The sequence below is a fragment of the Erigeron canadensis genome, chromosome 6 (assembly GCF_010389155.1).
Source record: "Erigeron canadensis isolate Cc75 chromosome 6, C_canadensis_v1, whole genome shotgun sequence".
In the NCBI taxonomy this organism is placed as follows: Eukaryota; Viridiplantae; Streptophyta; class Magnoliopsida; order Asterales; family Asteraceae; genus Erigeron; species Erigeron canadensis.
In genome coordinates this window covers 41,471,304-41,490,415 of record NC_057766.1, presented here as the reverse complement: position 1 = coordinate 41,490,415, position 19,112 = coordinate 41,471,304, and the positions used below count along the sequence as shown (strand labels likewise).

Sequence of the window (19,112 nt, the reverse complement as noted above, 5' to 3'; positions counted from 1 at the left end):
ATAAAAGAATTAAAGTTATGTAACAAAAAGTAAAAAGACAAATTCTTTAAAAATAAAAAATAAAAAAATAAAAAGCAAGTTGGCAGGCTGCTTTGCAGCTACCTGCTAGACAGATTCACTGTTCATAAGCATGTTCTTTGTAACTTTGTTATATATAGTAATGTTTATTAAATTTAATGTTTTATTTTTCTCTTTATATTTTTTATATGCAATGTGTACAACTAAAAATGAAAATTAGGTTAGGTATGAGTTATCAAAAATTTTCTCGTAGTATATGTATAAAAGGTTAAAATAGTAATTTTTTATTATTTAAAGTACACATTCAGAACAGAAATCAAACATACTATTTTCATTCAGAACCAAGTTTATTCAGAGTCTTTAAACCATTCAGGTTTTAGAATCATTCGGCACTAAATCAATATGTGTTATCAAACACAACCTAAGAGTCAGGGTTTGAGAGACTTAATGTACAATTGTACATGTTCACTAGAAAAAACATATGGCCGCTAATCAGATCTTATGCCGCCCATGAACGTTCTGGGATCAGGACAGTTCCCTGAAAACTGGGCCTGAGAGAAGTCAAATCCTGGGTTCTGTAAAAAAAGCAACAATAGGAAACAAGTTCCGTTCAGTTGATATGCAAATTCATTGCTTCAGTCAAGACTCTAAGATCCTCACAGAAATAATAATTTATATAAAAAGAACACTGTATTAGTTAGTCATTATAATAAACTTATGGAACAATAAACAAAGTAAATTCAATTCTAGCTTTAATAAACTAATCTAATCCTTATACTATTGATCAACTAGATATAGATTCAATCCACTCTTCAAAAAACACCTTTTCTCTCTCCGTATGGCGATTTGGCGGGAAAAGTTGTTACTTTCGTAACCGCTCTCGCCATTAATAAACCTCCATTTCTACCTTAATTCTACACCGTTTTTCTTCATTTTTCTTCTATTTTCATTCAATTTTCTGTTCCGCATAGGATTATTGAAGCAATTTTTTAAAATCGTTTTGAATTGAAAACCCTAGATTTTGGGATTTTTTTGTTTTAATGGCGAAACGTCGATCTTCTGCTAGGAATACTAGAACTGCGGTTAATTTAGGAGATTATATACTAAATAATAAGAAATTGAACATGAATAATGATGAAACTGATGAGAATTCCAAATACATAGAGGATGACGTCAACAATAGTCAGGGGAACAGGAAAAGGGAGGTTTTAAAGGAAATTAATGGTGATTTGCATAAGGAAAAGGATGAATGCTGGAATGGAAAGGTCCAGAATAGTGGCAAAGGAGGAGGAGAGGCCAAAGCTGCCATGGCAGTTGATGAGAGTGGTGGTCAGAAAGGAATTGCTAGCATTGAGAATTTTGTAAGCCTTGACTGCTCTGCTGATAGTTTTCTAAACTCTAATTGTGGTTTTGAACAAAAGGAGGCTGATGTGATTAAGACAAGTATGAATGAAATTGAGATTGTTAAGAATATGAATACTGAAAAGACAATTAATGCTGGTATACAAAGTGATATTGGTAAATTGTCTTATGCTAAGACTGTGAATAAAGGAAAAGAGTTGGAGAAACATCTATATTTTGTTCCTACCGGTGTGAATGAGATAGGAGAGGAAGTAGTCATATTTGAGGAAGAATTAGTGAAAGAGGGTTGTATGAAATGGCAGTCAACAACATGTGGATTCTTTGTGGGATGCAACATGTCTCTGAATGAACTAAGGTATAATTTGAGAAGAATGTGGGGCAAATATGGGCTGGGAGAGATAATAAAGGATAGTAATGATTAATGAAATATGCTACTTCAAATTTAAGAATTTGGAAGGTATGAATAATGTAATTGAGCAAAGTCCATGGATGGTACAAGGTAAACCTTTAGTGGTTCAAGAATGGAATCCAGATGTATGTGTTGAGAAGACTGAACCTAGTAAACTGCCTATGTGGGTCAAACTAGTGAATGTTCCTCTTGAAGCTTGGAGCTTGAGAGGAATTAGCACTTTGGCCAGTAGATTAGGCAAGCCTTTGATGATGGATAATATGATAGCTTTTATGTGCCACAAAGGAACTGGTAGGGCAGGGTATGCTAGAGTGTTGATAGAGGTTGATGCTGTGAAAGGATTGCAGGAGCAGATTGAAGTGGTGTATAAGGATGGCAGTGTTAAAGGCGAGCGCCTCTTGCGCCTAGGCGCAAAAGGCAGGCGAGGCGCACCTCCAGCGCCTGAAACCCTAGGCCCAAGTCGACCATGAAAAAGGCGGTCAACAACGGTCAACGGTGGTGGTCAACGACGGTCAAAATGGTTTAATGGGTCAAGATTCATTCAAGATCCGGCCGAATCGTGGCTAGATCTAATGAGTGACCATAGTCGTTTAAGAAGATATAAGAAGATAGTGAAAATATAAAATGGGGGGAAGAAAAAATTATGTTTTTTTTATATATGTTTATAATAATCTAATAATTTGAAGTTTTTGGTGGAAAAGTTATTTTTTGAATGATATTTGGTTTTATAACTGATATCTGATTTTTTTTTACTATTATTTTTCACTATATATAAATATTTACTTAGTGCGCTTTTTTTTGCGCCTCTCGCCTTCGCCCTATTTGGGGTCTTTGCGCTTTGAGGTCGCCTTCGCTTTTGACAACTATGAAGGATGGTATGAATAACACTAAGAAAACTAAGTTTATCAAAGTTGAATACACATGGAGTCCTACTTTGTGTCATCATTGTAAAGTGTTTGGGCATAGTGACAAAAATTGTAAGAAGAACCCTGAAGCTGAAAAGAAAGAGGAAAATATGGCAGAAATGGGAAATGATGCTAAAAATAAAGGAGAAAAGGAAAATGATTTCATTTGGGTGGGGGAAAAAAGAAATAAGAAAGGATATAATGACAAGCAGAGGAAGGTTTATGGTAATGAGAACTGGAAAGATAAAGGAGGGAATAATGGGAAAGAATGGCAAGCCAAGAAAGGGAATATGGAGTTTAATTATAGAACTTCTAAAGAAGGGAAAAAGGCCAACTCAAATATGGAAAGGAGTAACAACAAATATACTGCTCTATACACATTTGAGGATGAGGAACAGAATGAGGAGCTAAGTAAGGAGGAGAAGAGTATAGAGGACAATTTTGTTGAGAATAAGAAACAGCCATCTGCAGAGGAAACTAGAAATTGGAATGCTAAGATGATATTATTTTTCAAAGGAGTCTGTATACAAAGAAGATGGGTATATAGAGGAGGAGGAAGATGTCATTGTGGATAGTGATGAAGCAACTAAGAATTTAGTTGCTGATGAAATACTGGGAAATGATACTCAGTTACTTAACTGAGTGTTTGGTTATAGTTTTTTTTCTTATGGATTTCAATTTAGCCAGTTGGAACATAAGGGGAATGAATCATGAATTTAAGATGAATGAGGCTATTAAGTTTATTAAAGAGGAGAAACTTCAAGTGTGTGCCTTTATTGAAACACATTTGAAAGTGAACTTCTACTGTAAAGTATAGTCCTAATATTGGAAAATTGGGGAATAAAGTATTTGGTAGTTGGGAGTGGACTTCTACTGTAAAGTATAGTCCTAATTCATGCAGAATTTTATTAGGATGGAATCCTAGAGAGGTTAATCTAATGGTGATAGAAAAATCTAAGCAATCTATTTTGTGTTTGGTTGAGATCATTACTAGCAAAATTAAGCTGTTTTGCAGTTTTGTTTATGCCAGTAATAGTGGTAATGAGAGAAGGATGTTGCGGAAGGAATTAGATAAGCAAAAACAGTTTGTAGGTTAACAAGCTTGGCTTTTATTGGGGGATTTCAATGTGACCTTGGATGTTAGTGAGCATTCTGCTGGTGGGTCAATTGCTTCAGGAGATATGAATGAGTTCAAGGAAGCTGTTAATAGAATAGAATTTGAAGATATATGCAGCAGTGGTTTTAATTTTACTTGGACAAAGGCTTTAAGGAACAAAAAGTGTGCAGTACTTAAAAATTGGATAAGATAATGATCAATGAAGAGTTTTTGAAAAGTTTTTGCATGCACATGGGATATTTCTGCCATATCTAGAATCTGATCATAGTCCAGCAAAGTTGATTATCAAAGAAGGGATACCTAAAAAGGTAAAATCTTTCAGATTTTCAAATTTTGTTGCTAGTAAAGAGGATTTTCATGGAATTGTTGAAAGAGAATGGGAAGATGACATTCATGGGTGTCATATGTATAAACTGGTGAAGAAATTAAAGAAGCTTAAAAAACCACTAAATGAGCTAAGCTGGAGAAATGGAGATGTGTTTGAGGAAGCTAGGAAGTTAAAGGAGAAATTGAAACAGGAGCAACAAGAAATTGATTAGGATCCTTATAATGAAGGATTAAGAAGGGAGGCTGCTAAGACTCCTTCGGAATATGTGGATGCTTCAAATGATGAAATAAAGTTGCTTCAACAAAAAGTGAAAATCCAGTGGTTGAAAGAGGGTGATAGAATTACTTCCTATTTTCATGGAATTCTAAAATCCAGAAGAAGCAAAAGCAGGGTGGAAAGTATTTGTGATGAAATGGGGAATAAATATGAAGGTGAAAATGTTGCAGGGCAGTTTGTAAAACATTTTGAAGGTTTTTGGGGAAATCTGATAATGTGGTGCCAATTATGGATGGAATTTTTAAAAACATTTTGTGCAATGAAAATGCTGCAGAAATGGTTAAACCTGTCACTGATAATGAGATAAAGGAAGCTATATTTGATACAGATAGTAATAAAGCTGCTGGGCCAGATGGTTACACTTCTGAATTCTACAAAAAAAGCTTGGGATGTGGTGGGAAAGGAGGTGTGTTTGGCTGTAAAAGAGTTGTTTTTAAATGGCAAATTGTTGGGTGAAATCAATGCTACCTTGATTGCACTAATTCCTAAGGTCAGTACACCAAACAAGGTTTCTGAATTCAGGTCAATTTCTTGTTGCAATGTGATATACAAATGCATAAGCAAAATTATTACCAAAAGAATTCAGCAAGGAATTGCAAAAGTTGTTAATGTAAATCAGAGTGCTTTCATCCCTGGTAGACATATCCAAGATAATATTCTTATTGCCCAGGAGTTGTTAAGGGGTTATAATAGAAAGAATGGCCCTAGAAGGTGTGCAATGCAGATAGATATACAGAAAGCATATGATACAGTCAGTTGACAGTTTTTGGAGGATATTTTAAGAAGTTTTGGTTTTCATAAAAGGATGGTGGGATGGATAATGACTTCTGTTAATATGAAACTCATGGCTATTTTAAAGGTGGTAAAGGTTTAAGGCAAGGAGACCCTATGTCACCCTACCTATTTACAATGGTGATGGAAGTGTTCGACCTCATATTGAAGAAGAATATTGAGGAATCCACTGAATATAAGTACCATTTTGGGTGTAAAGAGATTGAGTTGACTCACATGTGCTTTGTAGATGATCTACTAGTTTTATGTAAAGGTAACACTGGATCCCTTTTGATTATTAGAAAATCTTTAGAGGAATTCTCCAAAGCTTCTGGTTTGAAACCCAATTTAGCTAAAAGTACTATATTTTTTGGGAGTATCCCAGAAAGGGATAAGCTGGATTTATTACAAATTATGCCATTTAGATGTGGGAAACTGCCTGTTAAATACTTGGGGGTGCCTCTGATGGCAAAAAAACTGGGTGTTAAGGACTGCACAGTGCTTATTGATAAAGTGGAAGGATGGAGAACAAAGGTGTTATCCTATGCAGGAAGAATTCAACTGATAGCTTCTATATTGGCTTCAATGCAAACGTACTGGGCATCAGTATTTTTGTTACCTGATGCAGTTATTAAAGAAATTGAATGGCTTTTTAAAAGATTTTTGTGGAACTCTGGTGAGTCTGCAAAGGGAAAGGCTAAAATAGCTTGGAAAAATGTATGCAGACCTAAAGAACAATGAGGATTGGGCATTAAAGATTTAAAGAAGTGGAATGAAGTGCTTATGATTAGACAATTTTGGAAGATACAGGAAAATAAAGAATCTTTGTGGGCTAAATGGGTCAATGTGGTTAAACTAAAAAATAGGAGCATTTGGGAAATTGAAGTGGATAAATATGATAGTTGGGGTTGGAAGTCAATGTTGTACATTAGAGACAGTGTTAAGAAGCATATTGTTTATGATATTGGTAATGGGTTGCAAGTGTCCATGTGGCATGATAGGTGGTGTAATGAAGGCCCTCTAAGTGATTTTATATCTAGAAGAGAGTTGTATGATGCCAGAATGGATCCTAATAGCAGAGTTGCTGATATGGTGGTTAATGGAGGTTTTGTTTGGCCTGATGATTGGTTAAGAAGATTTCCTGTTCTAAATAACATTTGTGTTCCAAATATCCAAGAATACAGAAAGGACAAAGTTCAATGGTGTACAAGAGCAAATCAGAAAGTAGAGTTTTCTACTAAGCAGGCATGGATGGATTTAAGAGAAATACCCTAAGGTGAATTGGTATCATGTGGTATGGTTTAGTCGGTTGATACCAAGGCATTCTTTCATTCTGTGGTTGGCAATTCAAGAGAAACTCATGACTCAGGACAAGATGAGCAGATGGTTAGATGATGACAATTTGCAGTGTACATTCTGCAAATGTACAGCAGATAGCCACAATCATCTTTTTTTCCAATGCCATTATGCAAAGGAGGTGTGGAATAGCATGAGGAGTTTGACTTTTAGATTGGATAATGGCGATATTGTGACGGATCTTGCTGCAGTTAGAAATAAGAATAATGTTGGAATGGTTATCAACAAGTTAGTAGTGGCTGCAACTGTCTATTTTATATGGCAGGAAAGAAATTGGAGAATTTTCAACAAGGTGGAAAGGAGTGGAGAAGTATTATGCAAGAATATTAAGGAGAATATTAGAAACAAGCTGCTATCTCTGAAGGTCAAAGAATCTGGAAATGTGATAATAATGGCAGAAAAATGGAACTTAAGATGGATGAATAATAGGCTGGTTGTCAAATAATTGTCTTTTGTTCTGTGTTAGGAGAATGCGGGTTGCATATTTAGGAATTATGTAGGTATGATTGTCTGAGTATAGAGTGTAGTATTGTAAAAGCTTGGGGATGTCCAAGTATATGTTTCTTTATTTGTATATATTTTTTGGTAATCAATATAATTCACATTCTAATTAAAAAAAAATTATCTAGCTTTGATAATCAAGCTAAAAGGGTGCCACATAGATTAGTGATAGTGTAAGTCGGCATGGATTTGACAATGACCTTTAATCACGAACATACATCATTAGGCCCTCTGTTATAGAAGGGTATTCTTACCCCTATTCTTCAGCCACATCAACTTTTCTCTCTCTCCCATAACACCCCCCCTTAATAGGAACCTATTCTTCAAATATATAACTTTTTGTTTACATTGATTAACGGTCAGATATGCCACAAATGCTGTGTCCTCCACGTCTAAAACTAGAACAAACGGGAAGACGCCTGAAAGAAGAATAGGGGATCGTAGTACTCTTCATGCTTGGACGTGTGTCCGACTTCCCATTTAAACTCCTATTACAAACGACCTTACAAACTACAGAAAAGATATCATCTTGATCATATACAGGGTTGCCATTAGTTGAGGTATTCCATAAACGGTGCTCAGAAAAGAGACCTACCCACACATAGCACATGGTGTGCCCTTACATGAGCTTTTGTTACGCTACCAGAAACACCTTAAATAGCAAGCCCATTTAATTAATGTACTAATGTAAGCATCATATTTTGTGTTCAACTAAATAACTTATACTAAAAGAAATGGCAAGCTAGTAATCTAAATGAGCTTTCGTGAGGGTAACAGATAAAGCTTATGCAACTGCCCGTATGTTTATCCTAAAGAAAATGGGAACTAAACCACAAGGTAAAGCTGTGAAATGGGCTAAACAAATGGACTATAACATTTCTATGTGTACCTATACCAATATCCTCCACCTCTCTACATTAACTCATCAATTAATAACTCTTCACGGAAAGCAACATTTATTAAACTTTAGTATAACGATCCATCGTATCTGATATTGGGGAATGGCAAATGTTCACTTTTTTACAAGCTGAAGCAAGAGTTAGCTAAAAAACCACACTAACAATGTTCACTTTTTTACAAGCTGAAGCAAGAGTTAGCTAAAAAACCACACTAACAATGTTAGTATATGACATAAAATAGTTACTATAACAATGGTGAGGTGCTAAACTATGACTATGAAATCAGGCTTACCTCCTCCTGAAACCTCTGAAGCATGAGGCGCTTCTGTTCAATATCTGCCGCATATGGGTCAAGCTGACCCTGACCTTCTATCGGAGATGACCATGTCTGACCTTTATCCCTTTTTTGCAGAGTAATGTGCAATATATCATCCTCTGCCATATACCAAACTTTACATTACCATCCCTTTACACAGCTTATTCATTGAATCAAAATTCATGGCTTAGTATAACATCGCAAATTGTCATGTTAATACTAACAGCAAAAGTACTGCATATCACGTTTACTACATAAAATCTCCCCAAATTTGAGCTATAATCTATGAATGGAATGATTTAATATCGCTTCACAAATTATAACTATAATCCACTGCCTCCTGTACCATCCCATTACCTCTTGTTGTAAGCGGGTTTAGGTCCTTCCTTAATTTTATACCTGAATCATAGTTATGTATGTCTAATTCCTTGCTAATTATCTCTTGCATAAATTGTTGTTAACATGCCACCCTAGTACAGTGTTGGTGGTAGTCACTCTCATGACTAACATGCCTGATGCCCCATGACAAAAAAATAACAAAAAAAAAATAGAAGTCATAGTTATGGTCCTATACAAAATGTATGTCCCAGACTTTGGATTACCCTGTGTAATGATTAGTTTTTGCGCAGAATAATATAAATGGAAAATATTAAGAATGTTCAGTTTGTGTAGCCTTAAAATCAAAGATACCATGTTTTATAAGACTTAAGAAACTGAAATCAAATATTAACAGGCAATGCAATTTTGCATACTAGAGAGATCAATTTCACGAATACACAATTTCTCAAACATCGTTTTCCATGGTAAAAACTAGGAAAACTAACAAGGAACCATGACATGATATAAGATGAGGTTGTCCGTTTACCATAATCTTTGCACCAAGAATTCAGTAATGTAATAACATTTCGTCCTACCATCTTTGCAAAAAGTAGCAAAATATTAAAAAAAATCACATACCTATAGTCCAGAAAGAAGAATCAGTCTTTACAGGTGAAGCCAAATCATGCTGCAATACCAGCACATAAATTACACGACATTCGCAATATAATCCATCAAAAATTCATATCTAATCTTAAAAACAAACTACATACATTCATATAAGGAGGATTGCCTTTGATTCCAACTTCGATATGTTTCGACTGAATCTTGGAGTAAAACAACTTGGTTGGAACTCCATTAGGCAAAGTGATGTACATATTCACCTCATCTAATGTCTGATCCCATTCAAATACCTTCTGACCTATTTTTTTTTTTATATCACTCATTTTAATTTCAATATACATACATAAGAATTATACAAATATATAAGCACATGTATATTTATGTGTAATGGAACCCTAAGAAAATGTTACTAACTATGAATATATTAAAAGGATGAAATTAGAGACCAGGGTAAAAAATTACATACTTCCATGGTAAAAACTGTGACGTTTTTCCGGTGCCAATTTCTCCGCCATTTTTTACGGTGCTTCTGTCTTTGATTATCGATTTTCCGTCTCTTACTTTTGTTGTAGTTTGGGGATTTACGGACTACTGTCGTCGGGTTCGGGGCACAAAATCTTGACTTATTGCAGATTTACACTTTGCCCCTCCTTATTTGTTCACGTATCATTTTTAGTTTTTAAAATTCAAAAGTTTTTAGAATAAAAAATAGGGTTAAGTCACTGGATGAACAATGTACTTTCCTTCATTTACATGGTTGCTTATTGAACTGGATTATCAGTATGTATCACCCATCAACTTTTTAATTTTTTATATGATTGACCAACTGGTGACCTGATAACCTACTATAACAGGTTAAATGTTATTTTCTTTTCTTTTTTTCTTTCTAAAAATTCATCTACTATATGAAACACCATCGGTAACATAAAATGGGGCCTATGGCTTTTAGTAGGTGCTGAATATTGCATTGTCCCATTAATATTAAACATGAATGTACCAGAAAAAATAAAAAAAGAGTAGGATTTCCTTTGAGGCTAACCTGTTTTAATTAGATTTCCTTTGTGTGTAAGATTTTTGATATTGAAAGATGAGGAGGTTAAGTGGCTTTTGGACTTGCGGGTGTTTGAGTAAAAGTATATTTTTTGGAACTAAATACATAATGTGGATCTATGATGATTATTTAGTTTATATCATTATATGTATTGGTCGAAACTTGGAAGGAAACAGATTGTGATTTTTTTAATGTTTACGGCGGATCCCAACAATGTTTCATTTTGAAACATTAGAAAGAAACATGATAAACCTGCTATTACAAGATGAGAAAAAAGCAAATGTGATGATGAGATAGAAGGAAGAAAATGGTAACCTGCTATTATAAGTCATCAAGTCACCAGTTGATCAACCATGTAAAAAACTAAAAAGTTTATAGATAATACATACCGATAATCCAGTTCAATGGGCAACCATGTAAATGAAGGAAAATATATTGTTCATCCAGTGACTTAACCTTAAAAAATATTACTGTAACTCACAATATAACTAGATCAATACCCGGTCGGTGACCGGGTTACCAAGTAAATTTATAAGCATTTTATTCAGAAATAATATTTATTATGAAATCGAGTATAATGTTAAATAAAGTCATAAATTTGCACAACTTTTGATATAAGATATATAGAGTCGGTTTGATATATATTAAGATTGCCAATACTCGACTTTACCCGAAATTTGATTTGAAACCGACTCAGAAAACTGGGTTAGGGTTGTGAATCTCGACCTAGTAACCCGCCAACTTGACTTTTTGTGGGCCAGGGTTGGGTTGACCATTTGGTTTAATAAGTCAATTCGTTAACCTAAATATAATTTAATTTATATAATGTTTTTTAATAAGTCAATCCATCAACTTACTTGATCCAAAACCCACAACTCATTTTGATTTCAATTCAATCCGTCAACCCACCAATCTATCTTACTTGAGGTCAACTCACTAACCCATTTAACATGTCAACCCACCAATCCATGTGATATGAAATTAACCCACTAACCCATTGCAAACCCGATTTTTTTGTGTTGGTGGCCGGGTTCGGTTTGACAGCAGGTTGAGATTTTCAAATCGATTTTGATATCAAGTTAGGTTCAGGTTGGTTATTTTCAACCCGTTAATCAAAATCAGTTAACCTAAATCTGTTATAATTATGTAAATAATTATAAAAATATTTATTTTAGCTTTTGTTCTATATAAAGTTATTTATCCATGCATTGGAAATTTTAAAGTCGATCTTTGGTGAAGTGGACCATCGTCACCCTCACCCGATTTCATACGTAAAATTTATAAGCATCATTTTTAAATTTGATTTAACTAAAAATCTAAATCTTTTGATAAATTATTAACCATGTTACGCATTGTGGGGATACCATTCTTGTTTATATTTTCGCACCATATTTATACATTGTATCTGTAATATCTATAATTTCCAATTTTGATTCTTGATTTTCGATATTGATTTTGGTTTCACATTTCATGTTGTAAAATTGACCAACTCTAAATTGAAGTAAGCTATTGTTTGTTAATTGAACATCCTTACTTTTCCCCGTATTTCATTTCAGATGGAATTACCAATTAATAGAGAAATAAGGTTATCTTGAAGTTCCAAATGGTATTAAAATTAAAAGGCATGTTTTTTTTAATATTATTATGGTTCTAAATTTAATAAAAGTACATTAAATACCTTAAATACCGGTCACTTTTTATAAAAACAAAATTTCAATTGTAAATACCATACGTTTAAGTAATTACAGTTTACAACATAGTTATGTTAGTTAAATACATCTACTGGTACTAAATTAATATTGTGATTAAAAAAATAAATAAATAAAATTATTCAATATATAAACCTAAAAGAGTTGTATATTCATTAACTTTCTAATATTAGTCTATAAATGACTTTTATTTTTATGCTCAGGTTTACTTTTTTAATTTATTTTGAAAGGTAAAAAATAAAGAGTAAGTATTAATATTTTTTTTAGGGAAATGCTAAATACAGCCCCTAAGGGCTGTATTTAATGTGCATAAAAAAACTTGTACCTTCCATATTAAAAGTTCGCCTCCTGATTTTCATGGTAAATGTACAAACAATTTATGCACTTTAAACATAGCCCTAAGGGTTGTATTTAGCAAACCCCATATTTTTATGTTATTATAAATATTTATGGGGATACTTTGAAATGAGAAGTGTTATGTTTTTTTTAATGATATAAACTCAAATGTCATATAAATTGTTAAGTATAATGTAATTAATTATGAAATTGTGATTGATGAGTATGTTGAAACTGATCATTGTCGTGTTTCTTTTTTGGTACACAAATTCAAAACTTCTAAGAATAATTAGCATTAGTATTATTAATATGCAATTAAATAGTTAACATGTTTATTATTTTTTGACTTTTAGATTTTAAAAAGTTGACTTTGAATTTCAAAGGTCAAGATTTAAAAGTTTATGATTTTCAATGGCCAAGATCAAAAGTTTAAAATATTTTTTTCTCTTAGCTATGGTGGCCATATATATATATAATTTTTAAAACTTTAAAAGTCTTAATAGTTAATACCATCTTTAATAATATATGAAGAAAGTTGAGATATACAAATTTTTATTTAACTATAATCGAAAGATTGCTTACTTTATTTAGAATAAGACTTTCGGTCTTACAAATAGTAAGAATTAAACTTATAATCGTTATCTTTATTTAATCCAACACTTGTTTATTCAAAACTTTTTTGAGACTGAATATTTAATGTCATTCTTTTAAAATGCATCTCATATCAATTCGTCAATAACTATTTTTGTTTGTTTTGGGAAACAAAGTAATTTTTAAAGTTATAGTTGAGGAATAAACCACATAAACTAAGTAATTTATAAAGTAATAGTTGAATCATTATAGTCATCTTTATAGAATAAGTAAAAAAGTAACTTCATTTCTACCTATTACAAATGAGATAATCATATAAAGATAGACTCACTTAACAAAAATTAGCTTTGAAGTAACAGCTTCATGTTTGTTTAATTATTTTGGTTTTCGTAAATTTAAAAGAAAATTTAATATATTCATAAAATATGACATGTTTAATATGAACTCCGACAAGCACACAAAACTATGTGTCATAGATTTTTTCAAAAGAAATCAAAATCAGTCACTTAGACTAAGGGGAGTGGGGAGAACCCACCCCCATTTTGCTTGTTATATCGCCTTCCATACCAACCACATGTGGCGATGCAACCAAAAATCCAAAAATAGCGACTTATATACATCGCCCAACTTATATAACCAACTCTCTATTTCTCTCACTTTATCACCCTCAACCAATCACCTAATGTCATTTGTTGGAAATCTCTTTACCCAACTACTAAGCCCCACTCCCCCATTTCCTTACCAAATTCTTGTTGGTTACGTGGGAGCGAAAGTCTCCTCCTTGGGAGGTTGCCTCACTCTCTTTAGTCTTAGTTGCTACTAACTTAAGACGTGCTTGATTCTAAAGCATGACTTAAAAAAAAGATAATTCTATTTTGATGTTAGAAATAAGAAAAAAGTGAGAATTTTAAACAATTTGAAAATATTAGAGAGGGGGTATTATAGAAAAAGTTACAGTAGTTTGAGGTGTTTCGAGCACTACGAAGGGAAATATATATCACGGTGTCATTTTAACGCAACAAATACACCGGCCGGCGATCTGAATTTGAACATACAACCCTGAGAGGTACTGGTAGTGCAGCGAACAGACAAAATGAGGCTTAATTTCGATTTTCCAGAATCTACCACCGACGAACCCCTAACACCACCGCCACCGCCACAGCCACAACCACGGTCACCGTCACAGCCTCAACCAGTGTCACCGTCGTCAGCCACAACAGGAAACGACGACGTAGAGTGGCTTCCCCTTCAAAACCACCCTATTTTCTCCACCACTACAACTGCCCGTCCATTTAGTAATGTTCCTAGAAACCGTAATCTGATGGCGTGGGATGGTGCTTCTCGTCTCTACTATTGGGACATCAACTCCCAAACCCTAAATCGTATCACTCTCCGCTTCGGTGAACCCGACCCCTCTTCCGTCCTCGCCGCTTCCCCTCCAAAGGTATATATATATATTTCTTATCCCTGCTTTTGAATGCCAATGTACTGAATATTTGTGTAAATAATGCTAAAAATGATATAGTTAAGGGTCGTTGTATTATATAGATATGTATATACTAGTGAAACTGAAAAATATTGTATAAGAGATTGGGAATTAGGGTTTATGGTTTTGCATTGTAGGTGATGCGAGCGGATGTGGAGCTTAATTTTACCGTAGATAGGATAACTATTAACAGACATGGGTCGGCGTTACTGTTAGAGGGAGCAAATGGCTTACGTGTTATGTATCTCTACGGACGTTCTTCATCAAAAGACAGTGCCGTTATTTGCAGGTAAATTACATATGTACTTGTTTTTTTCTTATAATATATAATGTAAATGGACTTTGTTATGAAAATGTGGTTTTCGGTTTCGTTGGTTATCAACGATTTTCTTCTACTCATATGCAGGACGGTGTCTGTTGGGTCAGATCTTTACTTTAACACAAACAATGCCATAAGGACTTTGAAAGTTTCGTGGCACCCGTATAGTGATACTCATCTTGGGATTTTATCTTCTGATTCAGTTTTTAGGTACAGCGGCATTCTTTTGTTGGGGCCTATTGCCAGCATTAGTGTTTATATTTTATTGTAATGTGAATTTATCATCTTGCATTTTGCAGGCTTTATGATTTGTCATCGGCTCTTGAACAACCAGAGCAGGAATATTATCTTCAGCCGGTTGAATGTGGGAGATCAAGGAATGCTTCATCGATATGTCCTGTTGACTTTTCGTTTGGTGGTGATCATTTGTGGGATCGATTTAGTGTATGCTGATTGTTTCATTATTCTAAGTCTCTGTGTGGTTTTGTTTATTTTGATTACTGATGAATGTTCAACTCTGCAGGTTTTTGTACTATTTAGCGATGGTGCGGTTTACGTCCTTTGTCCAGTAGTTCCTTTTGGGAGGTAAGTTGCAATTATATATGTGGTTTTACGAGGGAGGCAGAGTTGCAGCTTGAGCAAGTAGGCAGCATCAGAAGTATATATGCAAACTGAACCATTTAAATTATCTTCATTGTTACAGTGTATACAAATGGGAGTCTGTATTGGAGATATATAGTGATGCTCAAACATTTGGCCTTAAAGCCGAAAGCTCAAAAGCCGTCAGTAATGCAAATCTGGCAATTTCCTGGTTAGAAGCTACATTTCCGGAGTTGGCTCGGCAAGCAGCAGAAGGAGGGAATCAACCTGCATTAAGAACTCATCCTTATGCTTTATTTGATGCATCTGTTTCACTGCAGGTATCACTTTTAAGTACAGGTGGAATATGGGTGGGTCAAGCAGATTGGGTAATGGGTCCAATTGGATAGTTTTGTTACAGGTTGAAGCGAACTGGGATGGCTTGACCAAGAACACTTTCTATCCAGAAAATAGAGTTTTCTTAATGATTGGCGTCAGATATGATTATAAAAGTTTGTTTTGATAATGGTGTACCTCTTTTGAATAAGTTGATATAGGAGGTTTTATGAATAAGAAAACACTTTCGGTGGTGTTTGAGTCATTTCCTTTTTAGCTATTTATTAATTTTATTTTTGGTGTTTGATCTCTTAGAGAAAACCATAATCCATATTGGGCCATTCACAAGTAAATATGTCCAAATTGCCCTACTGTCTTAACTGTTTGTAGTTTCTGGATGGCCAATATTGGTATGCTAGATTCGTTATGTTCAGGTGTTCAACATTTTTGTTTTAACATATAGGGGCCCCTTCATAAGGTGTACCATGGGAAGGAAGAAGATTCCAAATTGAAGATTCCTGAGTGTGAGGGTCGAGCTGTCAGCTTTCTTTACAAGGCAGTAAGCAAAGATTCAATTCTTGTAACAGCTTGGAGTAGTGGGCAGCTACAAATAGATGCATTAGCTGATGAGATACAGCCCATTTGGATAGAAGGTAATCAGCCTCGCCTTTCAGTCGATTCCCGTGACCAAATAGTTGGTGTTGCTATGATTTGTGAAACTCGCTCCACTGAGTTGTCAGTTTTGACACTCGAACAGTCAACCGAACAAATTTGGTTGGGACATTCACCCCCGTTGTTGAGGCTGGGAACTGTCGATTTGGCTTTACCCGGAAAAACTGATAGCGGTTCCATAATTTCAATGTTTGTTGACCCCCTTTTACCCGAGAGGATATATTGCATTCATGATGGAGGGGTGGATTCAATAGTGTTACATTTTCTTCCTTTCACAAATCAGAAAAATGGGATAGATGATGACATGAGAGCTCCAACTGTTCAGTCAGTTCTCAATACGTGCCAGATGGAATCTTCCGTGTCTCCTCTTTGTGGTTTTGTGGCATTGTCAGACTCATTTGGATGCTCATGGATTGTGGGACTCACATCTGGGTTTGAATGCATTGTAGTAGGGATGGAAAGTTGGAATCTTTTGCTCCCTGCTCATATTGATAAAGAAAAGAATTTCACGAGTTTGGAAGAACCTGTAGGAAACGGAGATGCTACTATCATAAGCAAAGAATTACTCAGTGGTCCAAAGGTGGTTCTTGTGCCACCCACTTCGCTAAATCCTGTTGCTGCTGACTCCATTGAAGGGAGGTCTACTCTTCATCAGTACTTTAAGCTGTTCCATGAGAACTATGTTGAGTACGCGCATAAGGTAACTTTTTGATCATTTCAACTTTCACATAGTTAAAACCTTTAAAATTTGGATAATGTACTTGCCGAACATGCAATCATATTTCTTATTCCAAATATTTGTATTATAATTTGGACAAAAACAAATTGTTTTGCACAACCAGATATGGCCTGTTCCGAAGCAAGCTCTGTTGTTTGCTGTATTATTATTAACTTGGTTTAAGTATTGGTTATCTGTTTTATATCTTCCAAGTTGTGAATCTTTTCCCATAATAAAATACCCATTTTGGCTATAAACTGTGAATTTCTACGTTTCGTATTCATTGATATGACAGATATTTGTTTGTGGTTTTTTAGGTTTACTTTGAGCTCAAACACCATGGACCTCAACTTAAGAAAATCATTGATGAGCAGCATGCTCGTTTGCGTGAGGCAAAACAGAAGCTAGTTAAAGTTGAAGAGAAACAAGAAAAATTGGAGAAACGAATTGATCGTGCCATTCAAACTCATGGTCTCTTGGAAGAGCGGTTGTTAAACTTAAGAAACCTACCTGGCATCCACAAGAAACCATTGTCAAAAGCAGAGAGAGAGTTCAAGATGGAGCTTGGTAAGTTATTCTCTTCAACTTGTATGCGTCCCTAATTTACCCCACTTCCAACTCATCCAATCCACACCATGTAAAAGGAGTAGTGTAGTTATTTTATGGGTTGAAGGATGTATGTTGTAAATAATTTCATTAAGGGTATTATAAGTATATTAGATTGAGATATTTAAATTAGTGAATAAAGGAGAGAGGTAGTTTGGGTAGATCAAGTTCTTTTTTGAGAAAATGGGAGGGGGTCGAATGCTTTATAATTTAGTATAGATATATATAGATATAGATAAATTTGAAACTTTTTATTTAATAAAATAATCAATGTTTTAATATGAATCCCAAATAATATTATTATTGTTATAATTTTCTGATATCTAAATTTAAATATATAATAAAACCTTTCACGAAACATATGTATTGAAAATATTTTTGCCGTGTTGGTTGAATGTCATGTTGCAACCCGTTTGATCCATTTTCCTTTTAGTATATACGAGGGATAGTGCCCGCACGTTGCAACGGTGAGATGGTGGGGGTGATAGGTCAAGTCATAAAGTATGATAGCCAAATGCCTTAACCGTATGGGCTCTGTCTTCAGATTGAAAAATTCGTCGAAAGTATATCGAATGACATCTCTAATGAAAGAGCATGAAATTTTAAGAACACCTATACAATTTTTTCTAATTTATCGATCTACGGTTTTTGAGATAAAAGATTTTGAATGAATTAGAGGAATAAAATGATTTATGGAGGAGAGAAAAAAAAATGAGTGGTTGAGATTTAAGGAGAGAGAAAAATGAATGGTTGAGATTTAAGGGTATTATAGGTATATTAGGTAGAGATGTTTCAATTAGTGAATAAAGAGGAAGGGTAATTTAGGTAGTTCAATTACTTAATTGAGATTTGAAAAAAGGACAAAATGTTTTATAAGATAGTATTAGATATATATATATATAGCTTTTTGATTTGATGTATATGGAATAGACATCCCAAATTGACTACCATTAGGTAGTAAATTCCTCCTTGGGCCAGATGCTTTTATGCATACGTCTTCAGTCTTCTGGTTGAATATTGGCACCTCAATTTTTCATTCTGAATGATGTTTGTTTGATTATGAATCTTCATTTTCTGATTTGTATTGTATTTTTGAAAGCACCAGTACTACTCTGAATTTTGTTTTGTTCGTTTTATGCAGACAGATTTAGAGGCTTGGAATTGGATGCATTGCACACAACCATAGAAGCTATAAATGGTCGGATTAAAAGACATTCATCTTCTCCACAAAGTAAGAGACCCAACCAAATAAGGCAATATGCAGGAAGGAGGAAGGGATATGGCGAAGCTGATGAGATCTTCCAGCTCAGATCCTCAATTGCAAAACTTTCTATAGTCAACAGTGAGAATACAAAAAAGGTCAAACTTTTGGATTCAGCTTTAAAAAACCGTGAAAATATCAGTTGAGGCAAATAACTTATTCCAAGTTCATTTAATATTAAGAATTATGATGTTATACTTTAAGTTGTCTTCTAATCCGGTAACTTTGCGTTGTACTTTTTGTTTTGA

At 34.3% G+C, this 19,112-nt stretch overlaps 2 protein-coding genes across 2 annotated transcripts; one reads left to right on the top strand and one right to left on the bottom strand.

Moving 5' to 3' along the window:
- Positions 1–330: 330 nt before the first annotated feature.
- On the bottom strand, positions 331–9,828 carry LOC122603972 (nudC domain-containing protein 2). Its single transcript, XM_043776845.1, has 5 exons — positions 9,667–9,828; positions 9,350–9,498; positions 9,216–9,264; positions 8,235–8,377; positions 331–593 (listed from the first exon to the last, which is right to left on the bottom strand). The coding sequence occupies exons 1-5, from the start codon at positions 9,713–9,715 to the stop codon at positions 507–509; spliced, it is 477 nt and encodes a 158-aa protein (XP_043632780.1). The 5' UTR covers positions 9,716–9,828; the 3' UTR covers positions 331–506.
- A 4,078-nt stretch (positions 9,829–13,906) lies between these two features.
- On the top strand, positions 13,907–19,112 carry LOC122603350 (nuclear pore complex protein NUP88). Its single transcript, XM_043776025.1, has 9 exons — positions 13,907–14,331; positions 14,511–14,662; positions 14,780–14,902; positions 14,992–15,136; positions 15,216–15,277; positions 15,396–15,612; positions 16,071–16,979; positions 17,315–17,564; positions 18,745–19,112. Exons 1-9 carry the CDS (start codon positions 13,981–13,983, stop codon positions 19,008–19,010), a joined length of 2,475 nt encoding a protein of 824 aa, XP_043631960.1. The 5' UTR covers positions 13,907–13,980; the 3' UTR covers positions 19,011–19,112.

Excerpts from the sequence above, each read along its gene's own strand:
- LOC122603350 (XM_043776025.1), top strand. The coding sequence starts at position 13,981 with ATGAGGCTTAATTTCGATTTTCCAGAATCTACCACCGACGAACCCCTA. Across the intron at positions 14,332-14,510 it reads TCGCCGCTTCCCCTCCAAAG|GTGATGCGAGCGGATGTGGA; the intron begins GTATATATATAT and ends TTTGCATTGTAG. Across the intron at positions 14,663-14,779 it reads GACAGTGCCGTTATTTGCAG|GACGGTGTCTGTTGGGTCAG; the intron begins GTAAATTACATA and ends ACTCATATGCAG.
- LOC122603972 (XM_043776845.1), bottom strand. The coding sequence starts at position 9,715 with ATGGCGGAGAAATTGGCACCGGAAAAACGTCACAGTTTTTACCATGGA. Across the intron at positions 8,378-9,215 it reads TTCTTCTTTCTGGACTATAG|AGGATGATATATTGCACATT; the intron begins GTATGTGATTTT and ends GGTATATGGCAG. Across the intron at positions 594-8,234 it reads TTCAGAGGTTTCAGGAGGAG|AACCCAGGATTTGACTTCTC; the intron begins GTAAGCCTGATT and ends CTTTTTTTACAG.